This window comes from Castanea sativa, chromosome 5 (assembly GCF_040712315.1).
Source record: "Castanea sativa cultivar Marrone di Chiusa Pesio chromosome 5, ASM4071231v1".
NCBI lineage: Eukaryota > Viridiplantae > Streptophyta > Magnoliopsida > Fagales > Fagaceae > Castanea > Castanea sativa.
Window position 1 is genome coordinate 46,788,103 of NC_134017.1, and position 10,994 is coordinate 46,799,096.

General features: G+C 31.3%; 1 protein-coding gene across 2 annotated transcripts; it reads right to left on the reverse strand.

The window, feature by feature from the left end:
- Positions 1 to 469: 469 nt before the first annotated feature.
- On the reverse strand, positions 470 to 8,279 carry LOC142636963 (uncharacterized). 2 transcript variants are annotated; one of them, XM_075811251.1, is made up of 7 exons: positions 7,973 to 8,279; positions 5,510 to 5,918; positions 5,277 to 5,353; positions 5,151 to 5,187; positions 3,350 to 3,557; positions 1,739 to 2,207; positions 470 to 1,049 (listed from the first exon to the last, which is right to left on the reverse strand). In XM_075811251.1, the coding sequence occupies exons 2-7, from the start codon at positions 5,853 to 5,855 to the stop codon at positions 906 to 908; spliced, it is 1,281 nt and encodes a 426-aa protein (XP_075667366.1). In that variant the 5' UTR covers positions 5,856 to 5,918; positions 7,973 to 8,279; the 3' UTR covers positions 470 to 905. The 2 variants fall into 2 exon arrangements, with proteins under 2 accessions (XP_075667366.1, XP_075667367.1); XM_075811252.1 differs by having other exon boundaries at positions 7,935 to 8,273.
- Between the last annotated feature and the right edge of the window lie 2,715 nt (positions 8,280 to 10,994).

Sequence of the window (10,994 nt, forward strand, 5' to 3'; positions counted from 1 at the left end):
TATATATAGACACACACACATACACACATACATGTAAATATCACAAACTGACATGGGAAGATAAACCTTATACACAAAATTTATGCAAGTAATTTTTCTTGTAATCTATTTAAGTCATTCATTTTTTATTTAATTTTTAATTTGAAAGTAAAAATAGAAAGGGAAAGATTTGAGCCATACAAGATGTCTCAATTTGACATTTTGAAATACCATGCATGAGGTGTAAGTTAAATTACCTGACTTTTAACAATCAATATTCACTTTTGATAAAAGGTAACTTCTCATTAGAAAATTAAATAGATCCCCTCAGAAGTCTTATTGCTTTATAAATAAGCCTTGTATTGCTTAGAAAAGGCCATGCAACCTTTGCTAATTATCTTGATCTCCCGACCGAATATGATTACTACTGTACTAAATTGAGTCCTTAGATCTTTGTCACAGTTGGGGTCATTCAAGATGCAAGCTGTTGCCATTCCCTGTTATCCTGTGAACATTTTCCGAAACTTCTTTTTCCTTCTTTCTTTAATTTTCTTTGAGGAGGGAAAAATAGAAACAAAACAAAAAGCAAAAAACAAAAAACAAAACAAACAATCTCGTAGCTCACAAGTCACAGAACTTTTTACACCAAAAAACATGACTAGACAAAGATTCATTGTCCTTTACAATTTAATGTTGAGTTTACCTTTATGCAAAACTGATATAGACCAAGGAATCAACAAAAGCATTAGTATGCTTGTAATGGCTTTAAGACAAGCACTTAAAACGATCTAACTCTATGGTGGTTTTCCTTTTTCTTTTTACATAGTCAGATCCTAAGTACTCACCCTCAAGTTTGGCCTTGTTATGTGTCTGGAATCTGTATGAATTTGTAACTAGATTGTGCAAGTTTCCTTGACGAATATGAGCTAAGAAAGGGAAAGCTTGGTGCTAATTTCATGTGTGCTTTTGCCTTTGTCATGAGCGTCTTCATCCTCTTTCCCAACTCTATGGCTAAGTCTAAGTTGCAAATCGGGCAACCGTCCTTTGTCCAACGTTTTCTCTTGATTCAACTGCATTTTAAAGGTAAATAAGTTATATAGAAGCAATGCCTACAGTAAAAATATAATATTCACAAATAGGATAAGGATTAAGTTATACTTAGTGTAATAACATAAGTTCATAAAGTTTTTATATGATTAATATTTTGAAACTATTGAATTATATATATTTTCATTACTCATAATATTTATACCAAATGACCTATTAATCAGATATTATTTATTTTCTAATCCACAAACTTACATATATTTTGTGTATAAGTTTGTGGATTAAAATTTAATTACCAAATGTCTTATTATGATGATTTGTGGATTAAAATTTAATTACCAAATATCTTATTACAATGATTTGGTAATTATCAATATTTTACAAGCAAGCAAGGTATGCAACCTAACAGTTAATTCTCGTCAATATATTCTTTCAACAAAAAACAATAGAATGGTGTAATATTGCAGAGTTATTTTAGGCCAACAAACTTAATTACACTCTTTCTTACCACCATCTTATATGGCAAATTGAGTGACTAATTAATTAAACTCATAACTTTTTATTCACTACTCATAGTCAGTCACATGAGATAGTTGTGGTTAAGTTTAATGGTCCTAAAATTTTTGAATATTAGGTAGAATTACTAAAGATATATAACTTGATCCTGACAGTCAACATATGTCAAACAATATTTCTTAAATTAAGAAGTTACCTCAAGCCGAAATGGGGGTTCAAACTCTGGTTTAAAGCTATTGGAATTGCTGACAAGATCATCTGAAGTTGATAGGAATTGCCTAACCCTCGTGCCATTTCCAAGGTTCCATTCAGTAGGCCTTGTAGTACTGTAGGTTTCTCCAACAAACTTGCCTCCAGTAGTAGGATGCCCTAGTAGCTGGGTGCTACTACTATCCCACGTAATATTGGAAGTTCTTTTTACATTCCATTGACTATTATTAATCATATCGATTGGGGGCCATCTCTTTTCCTCAAGAAATCGGCTTGGTCTCATGGGTCCAATGCGCATGTTAATATCCATTGCATGAATTTGGTTTGAAGATGTTGACTTGCCTTGAGTTTGGAAGGTTGCGGAGCTCATCAAACCCTTTTCTCGTCCAAGATCATTGCTTGTTAGATAATATGGCCTTGTTATGACATGCTGATTAGTAGGCCACTGCTGCTGCCTGCAGAGGAGAGAGAGAGAGAGAGAGAGAGAGAGAATCATAAATATTAAAATTAACAATAAAATTAGAGACAATAATTTTTTACAATTATTACATGTTATGATTGATGCATAATTAAAACAATGTTAGTGTGAAATTATATTACTTTAGTCGCAATTTACCACTTTAAGAGTACTCATATAAGTACTTTTATAATAAAAAAAAGTAACACATTTTAGCTAATTATGACCAAAAATCACTCATATCAGATTATATAAAGTCGTGTAATAATATATGGTTGTTATAGTAATCATATAAAATTAAACTGGCACTATTCATTTTGCATTTAGTTTTTTATTCTCTCTTTATATATCTTGAGGATGAAATAAAAGAGTAAATGGTGGTTATTATGTGAGAAGAAAGATAAAAATTTATTTAAAAAATTAAAAATTGATATTTAATAAAATGTAGTGTAAAATTAATAATTTGATATGAGATGTTTTGAAAAATAACTGTATAAAATAAATAAATAAAGTAGATTCTTATGTAAAATAAATATGAATTTTTGGAAAAACTTATGTAACATTTCTCTGGAAAATTATTGTGTACTCCCAGAGCACCATAAATATGTACTCCCTCCTCTCACATGAATTGTGGATCCCACTAATTAAATTCATGGTAGGACCCACCATTCATGTAAGAGGGGGAGTACGCATTTATGGTATCTAATAATTTTCTCATTTCTCTTAAATCAATTCATTTCTTTCCTAGTATGCCACTAGCAAATCTCAGAAAATTTATTAGGTATAATTAATAGGGTCATACTAACGAATGCCCTTATGGCAATGGTTAACAATTCATTTTAAGAAAGTTTTAATACCACTTTTATGAGAAATGAAAAAAACTGTCAAAATATTAATTGCTTTATTTCATTTTCCTATAAAAACTTTCTTTAAATGGATTATTAACCAATACCCTTAAGACATTTGTTAGCATTTCTCTAATTAATATTATGCCAATGTAAAGTTTTTCTTTAATTTCAAAAGGTAAGGTGATCCCCAACTTTTAACCCTTAATCATGATATCATACTATATCAGTAATTAAAGGGGAGTACGTAAACATATGCGCTAATTCTAAGAACTTTTGTAGTGATATTAGTTACCTTGGGAAGCTAGCTTTGAAATCTACTGGCAGCTGTTGGGAGTGTGGAGATGGCAAAAGGCCATGAGCAACATTGTAGTCGTCAGAATGTCTCGCCAGAACTATTCCACCATTCGCCATTCTGAAGTGTCGATGAGTGCTGCTTGTTTGGTTCGACATGCCATGAACACTATTTCTTCCATGAAATGGTCTGTACGTTTGACCTAGTACTGTAATAAGAATAAACACAATTCATCATTTATGAGTCATTATAGGCTTAATTTTCATAACCTAAATCACTAGTAACTTTGTTTGTTTGTTTTTTTTTTTTTTGGGATATTGCATGCTGGATCTTAACCTAATTCACATGTAACTATGTTTACATAGTTACTTTTAAAATGTGTCATACTTGATTATACATGATCTTATAGAGTTCTTGTAATAACTCCACAATAGAGTTATTAATCCTATTCATCCATTTAGAGATTAAGGGTGCATTTGGATATATATCGCTTATTTTGCTGAAAACAATAAAAAAAAATTTTGAATTATTGTTCACACCAAAAACATTGTTCATTTGCTTATTTGCACAGTTCATGTCCTATAAACAATGCAATAGGCGCTGGTTAAAAAAAAAAAAAAAAGACTGAAACACAAAGTGCATCTGCACCAGATGCAATCCAAACGCTCACTAATACATAAAATTTTGTCATAGCATCAATAACTTAAAAATGAAAAATACTATTTTAGTATCTATTTAAATTATTTATTATATAAAAGAAATCCATTTTACTCATTTCCTAATAAATTTATAAGATTTAAGAATGTAATAGTAATGTTAATCTAAAAACATTAGAGGATCTTAATCTGTTATTTGTAGAATCATTTTTAATGTTTTTTCACAAAAGATTATGAGCTCATTGGAGGATGACTTATACAGGAAGTGACACAGTTTCTCCATCATCTTTGTAAGAAAAATTAAGTATAGAAACTAACCTGTGAAATCGGTTTACATGGCAGTTTTCCGTATCATTGATTTTGAATCCTTTATAATATATGTTGGCGTTTTGAATTTGAGGGTCATTTGATTCTTTTTAATTATCTAATAGCTTTTAAGTGCCTGTGAACAAGTTTTTTAAATGCCAACTAACAAGCTGGAAACTACTGAAATGTGCACATGCAAGGAATTGAAACATCACAACACTTGCTAACAAAAATCATATTGCATCCGTTACAACATGAAGCTGGAAGGTTTTCTTAGTTTTGATTGATATCATTTTATTCTTATTCTAGATTTATCAAGAACAACTAATTTACAAATTCTACATATATTATTTATATAATTATAACATAATAATTACCCTAGTAATTTGTGCTTATCTATTTTTTTCCCTTGCCACTCTATTATTTCTCTTCTTCTTTTTCCTCCTCTCTTACAACAAGTTAGAGAGGGGCTTCAAACCAAGTGATTCACATAAAGAGAACTGCAGAATATCATTATGTCATAAGGCTTTTTGCTTGCCACTCTCCATTTCAATATTAAACTTCAATATCTTTTGTTATTATTTTGAAACTAATGTAGGTGAATTATTAGTGTATATAGCGTCTTCAAGGCTGAGTATAGAAATTTTCTAACATAGCACTCAAAGAAGCACCTGATTTCCTATCAAAAAAAGGAGAAGCGCCTGATTAATTAGTAATGCATTATTTCTTTTTATTCTAGCCAATGTTATTCTTAAAGGTTGAAGGGTCTTTTTTTAATTCCCCTATACCATTACAACTATGTCATAATATATCTTTAGTTAAATATCACAAAACTTTACCTTGCCCGGCCTCGTCAAGCTTCTTACTTCTGTACATCTGAAACAGAAACATTTATGATTAGTATAAGAGAACTAGCGAAAGAAAATTACCAAGACAATCATAAATCGCAGCATGTTTCACAGTACCTGCAAGTGACTCTTCACATGGGCAATACTAAGTCCTCTCACGTTCATTAGCTGAAGAACTAACTTGGGAGTTGCTCCTGCACCAATTGAAGAAGGGAACTAAGTAAATGGATTAGGAAAAACATATGTCATATCCTTTATCAATATCATATAGAGGGAAAGAAAAGAGGTATTATGAATATCATTGTTTAAACAATAAATTTTTTTTTGATATCTATATGATTGAAACTCACTCTCTTGTCCTCCAAGCCTTTCAACAGCATGAACAAAAGACAGATGGAGGTCAGGAGTCCATCGAAGCCGAGGCATTTTGGATCTAACGTACTGCCTAACTCTAGCCCTCTTTTCATTTCCTTCACCGGAGGTATCATTATTGGCTGAATTCCCATCTGTTCCATTCACATCATCTTCAATGCTGAGTTCACCTACCTTGGCAATATTATCATCATCTTGACTACTGGCTTCTTCATTTAAGTCAAAAGATGAACACATTTGTGAAGACACTACAGATGTGTTTTCTGCATGTTCCTCACTCCTATCACTCTTTTCTTCATCATAAGCTTCTAATCCTTCTGTCATGGCTACTTCAATGTTCTTTATATCACTTCCCAGAATTGATTTTCTTCTTCAATTGTTCTATTGCTGAAAGAAAAGAAAGAAGAAAGAGGGTTTCAAATGATGTAAACTTGCTTGAGGCCATAAATAGTTAGGATAATTTCATGTTGCAAAAGAATAAAGAATTACTCCTAATGATTGTTTTATGTATTTTCTTTACACAAATTTGCTTTAAACTTAAAGATCTCATCTTTTTTATAATCTAGTATAATATTATACACAGGAACATAACAATTAATTGCAACTTAATTAATTAAGACTAGTGAGATTAGTTATTGCCAGATGTTTGATTAACATCATTGTCTTTCAGTATCATTCCCTAACATACACAGTGATTTAAAATGTTTTAATTATTACACCAAGGATTTGGTTTTAGAGGACACTATTTTAGGTGATGGCTAACTGTGGAAACTTATTGCAGAAAACATTTAATAGTGAATTCTTAGACAAGCTGTTTCATCCAACTATATAAATGCAAAGTAGTTTTGAATTTAAAGAATTTCAATTTTATGAGAATGGTGTCAATTGAAAATTTTGCTTGCACAAAAACTAGCACAATTCTTTTTCTTTTCTTTTTTTAGTCCAGATCATCAAGTAATAGAATGAATAAAAGTTTGCACCAAACATCCATAAAGAAATACACACTGATGTACATGCATTTGTATACTTACTAAAAGAGTTGACTATTGTGCGGACGTGTTCATGAGAGGAAAAGAAGGGAAAGAAACTTTCGCTAAGAAGACTGGAAATAAAAATGGACCAAAGGTCCAAACAAATTGAAAAAGCTGGGAAGCTAAAATGAGATAATTTAACATGCTTATCTCATTGCTACAAGAGAGACTAGGTCCCAACCACTCTTTATCATACTAATAATCTCTAGTTATTTTGCAAAGTTGGTCAGATGCCTTAAAAAAAAAAATTAGAGTTGAAAACAGTATTAAGTTTATTAAGAAGTTACCTTTAAAAGGGTATGATATGGTAATCGAAAGTTTAATATTTGCCAATCATATGAGTATTTTAAGAAACATGATGAATGGAAAGAGATAAGATAATACTTCTGATCTAGCTTTGTACGGATGGGTATATAATGAGATACATACATACATAAGAATATAACGAGAAAACATAATATGTATCATAGATTGATGCTCTTCCAATGCTCATCAGTGCTTGATAATTCCATTTTATGACCTAATCAATATTTGGAGGACATGTGATCAAATTAAAAACAATCGAGGCTATATGAAAATCTTGGTCAGCGGATGCAGTGAGAGAGAGAGAGAGAGAGAGAGATCATTCATCTCTTTCTTTTTCTTCTTATAGCATCATAATAATTAGCATAATCTTTAATTCCATGCACATGGTGAACATTTGTATCTTTTTAGTTGATAGGCATATAAATGAGTAAGTAATGGCAATTAAAGCAAATATATGTCCATTTAAGATACACAGCTGTTAATCTGTCCATTGAATTTGTTCTTCAACAAGATGACCAATTAAAGGAGAAAAAAGCAATATTAATGGCGTAGCTATATATAATTATATGCTTATTATCTAACTTCATGATTTTGTTAACTTTCTCTCAGATTATGGATTTTAGGTCAAGCGAGAAAAAAATAAAAAGAATTACAAAAGAACAGTAATTAAGGGTTTTTTTCAAGAATCATAAGAAGCTGTATGAGTTGGCAAACAAGTCATGTTTCATTATTACTTCCCAAACCTCTTGAAACCCCATTTAGAATCATAAGAAGCTGGGAAAACTAAAAATAATGACAAAATAAAAGTAATTATGGGTTTTTTCAAGAATCATGAGAAGTATATATGAGAGTTGGCAAACTAACTAGTCTTGTTTCATAACTTCCCAAACCTCTCGAAAAACCATTCAGAATCATAAGATGCTGGGAAACCCCAGAAAAGGAAGAAGTACATCCAACAAAGTGACATAGACTCAATATTGACAGCATAAGATCTTGACTTCATCTATAGCATATAAACTACCAAAAAGACAGTAACTATATATGTATATCATAGAAAGAAGACCACCTTTATTTGATTTTTCATTTTCCTAATTAAATACAAACCATTGATGATGAAGGTGCCTCAATCCTCCCCCTTCCGTGTAGCCGATCATTGAAATACTCTAACATATCTCTGAGTTGATCCTCACAGAAGCCTCCTATATAAACTGTATACTTTCGAGGAACAGATTGAAGAGGACCTAGCTAGTCCTTGAACACTCTGATCATATGAGAGAAAGAGAGATTAAAGCTGAAGTGGCCTTAGTCCATGGACACTTTGATCATATGTGAACAAAGATAGATAGAGAAAGAAGTAGAGAGAGAGAGAGAAGAACAAAGGTTTGTTTACAACTTTGTTTTGGGATGTTTTTGTTTCATCCGGCATTGGAATTAAAGTGATCAAAGTTATAATATTCTAATACTTTCATGGGATTTATTTATTTATTTTCATTTTTCATTTTATATGAATCAATGATATTTCAGACACACACCAGTTGTTCTCTTTAAATTGCAATAATATTCACATTATGGATACAGATGCGTCTGGTCCCTTGGACTGTTGGAAATCATGTGACTGCTCCCAAACTTTTCTATTTCCCCTCTCCTTTGACAGTTGTCTCTCTCTCTCTCTCTCTCTCTCTCTCTCGTGATTATCTTAATTGTTGACCTGTGTTAGAGACTTCTCTCATTTTTATTATGATTTACAATTTTTTTTTTCTCATTAAGTTTATTTAATCTCAACATGGGTGTAGGAAAAGTGTGGGCCATTTCCTTCATCAACCTTTCAATTTCTCCCACCTAAACTAGGACTTTCTTCCCCATATATAAACACCTGTTTTCCTGACCCTGAGTTGTTGTTGTTAGTTTTCCACAGCCTTATTTTATTTAGCATATGTTGCTATGACTTTTAATTTATTGATCCAATTCAAAGAAATAATAAAATTTTATAATTAATATATATATGGGCCCTTGAATAACCAATCCTGAATTATGTGGGGGAGAGTAAGATCTAGAAGTATTGGTCAATTGGGCACTAAAATTCTAAAACAATTGACATTGATCATTTTCCGAACCATGTTTATTAAAAATATATTATATTGTTTTCATACATGCACATTTGAGTGAACAAGCTGGGACTGAAACCTCAACTTCAACTTCGAGACTTACTGGGGAAGAACATTAAAAAATATATATTAAACTCTTTATCGTTACATTCCAATGATATATAATCCAAATAGAAATGGAATTCCGGGCATTATAAAATGTAGTCAAATTGATATTGGTGATACTTAATGCAGAACTCTCACTAGGCTCGCTAATAATGGAAGCAAGAATTTCGTTTTTTTGACCCTTAAAGATGCTGAATTTGAGGGGAAGTAGCTAGGAAGATTTAATCACCTACCTAGTTGACTAAAGTGCACTTGCTTCTATAAGCAGCTTTAGGGGGCCAAAGTTCATTTTCAACATGACAACTTATCCAACCCAGTTCGGTTTTTCAAGTAGCTTTAATTGATTTTTAATTTCTCACAATATCTTCAATCTGTGGGATGGTATCCAAGAAAAGATACGGCCCATGTAGTTACTTTGTTGAATTGCATACAAAATTATTAGCATGTTTGGTAGACTGTAATAACCGTCGTAATGTAATAATTATTCTTATGGTTTAGTTTTTCTTTAGTTTGGTTATGTTTTTATTGCAATAAATAGTTATTTTTTACGAATAGTTATTCTTTAAAATGAGGAACAATTATTCTTCTTTAAAAAGTTGTATTAGCTATTCCTTAGTAAATGCAATAATTTCAAAATTTAATATATTTCCAAATAAACAAACTTTCCAAATACATCTTACAATTATAAAAAAAAAAAAGTATAAAAAATAATACATATCTTTCTTAAATTTAAAAATAACAAATTTTAAGAAGATAAAATTGTATGAGTAAGATATTTTCTAAAATAAATATTAAGTTTCATTATAATGTTATAACTCACAACCAAACTAATGAATAAGTTTAGTTATTACATTACAACACACTTTATTATTAGTAATAAAGATTACAATTCCTGTCATAATCCTCATTCAGTGTACCAAACGTACCCCATATACATCACTATGGCATCATTATATAGCATCGTTACCATCCTCTTTGGAGGAATTTAATTAGTACAATTAGTGAGTTGGAACAATATTAAGTCTCAAAAGAAGAATCTAACCTATATATGTCTCCAATATCAGTATAATCTGTAGATTAAGAAGTGAACAAGGTTAATCATTAATTATCGTTGCCATTATAACCACCTTGTGGGGGAACCAAGACAATGGTGAAAGTAAAACACACATCAAGTGCATTCCCTCATGGTTGATTAAGAAATCAGAATGCATTTAGTATATTAAAATATTTCTGCCAAAAAGAAACAAAAGAGACAATACATATGGATAGAACTTTGGAGATAGAGAAGGGTGGGGGTGGTGGAAGCAAGATTAGAGACACTCGTCCCCCATATCATATTCTCAAATTGCACCTATATATTTATCTTTTTCCGTACCATATATATGTAAAGGTTTGCTTTCCAAGAAAGCCAAGAGAGAATTTGGGTTGTCCTCAGATGACAATCAAGGCCGTCCTCATAGTCTTTGGGAAAGAAGAGGAATCATAACTTCAAGGATTAGGTCTGGCTAAAAGACAACCAAAACTGGCTCGTTATGCGTGACATGTGCATATTTTGTTGCTATAGAGACAGAAAGAAAGGTGAGATATATTCGAAGGATTAAACTAAGAAAGTAGCAGAGAAAACTACGTGGAAGAGAAGAAAATTGGGGTATATTAAGCATAAGAAAATAAGGGACTCCCAACCCTACGTACCTAGAAAATGCTTGGAAGTTTTGTCTTCTCGTGTGCATGGGAGTTGACATTTTTATTATTTTTATAGCTCCAAAGAATCTTTCAAAGAATTACCTGTTTTTTTTATCTATTATTTGATGGATGCAAACGTCCGAGTTAGCATCACAATATCATGGTCTTCAACATTTCTTAGTGGGAACATTTTTTTTCTTCTTATTTTATATTAAGCATAAAGGAGAATCATG

Coding starts and splice junctions, on each gene's coding strand:
- LOC142636963 (XM_075811251.1), bottom strand. CDS start 5,855: ATGACAGAAGGATTAGAAGCTTATGATGAAGAAAAGAGTGATAGGAGT. Junction 5,188..5,276: donor ATGTGAAGAGTCACTTGCAG/GTACTGTGAAAC, acceptor TTTCTGTTTCAG/ATGTACAGAAGTAAGAAGCT. Junction 2,208..3,349: donor TTCAAAGCTAGCTTCCCAAG/GTAACTAATATC, acceptor TCTCCTCTGCAG/GCAGCAGCAGTGGCCTACTA.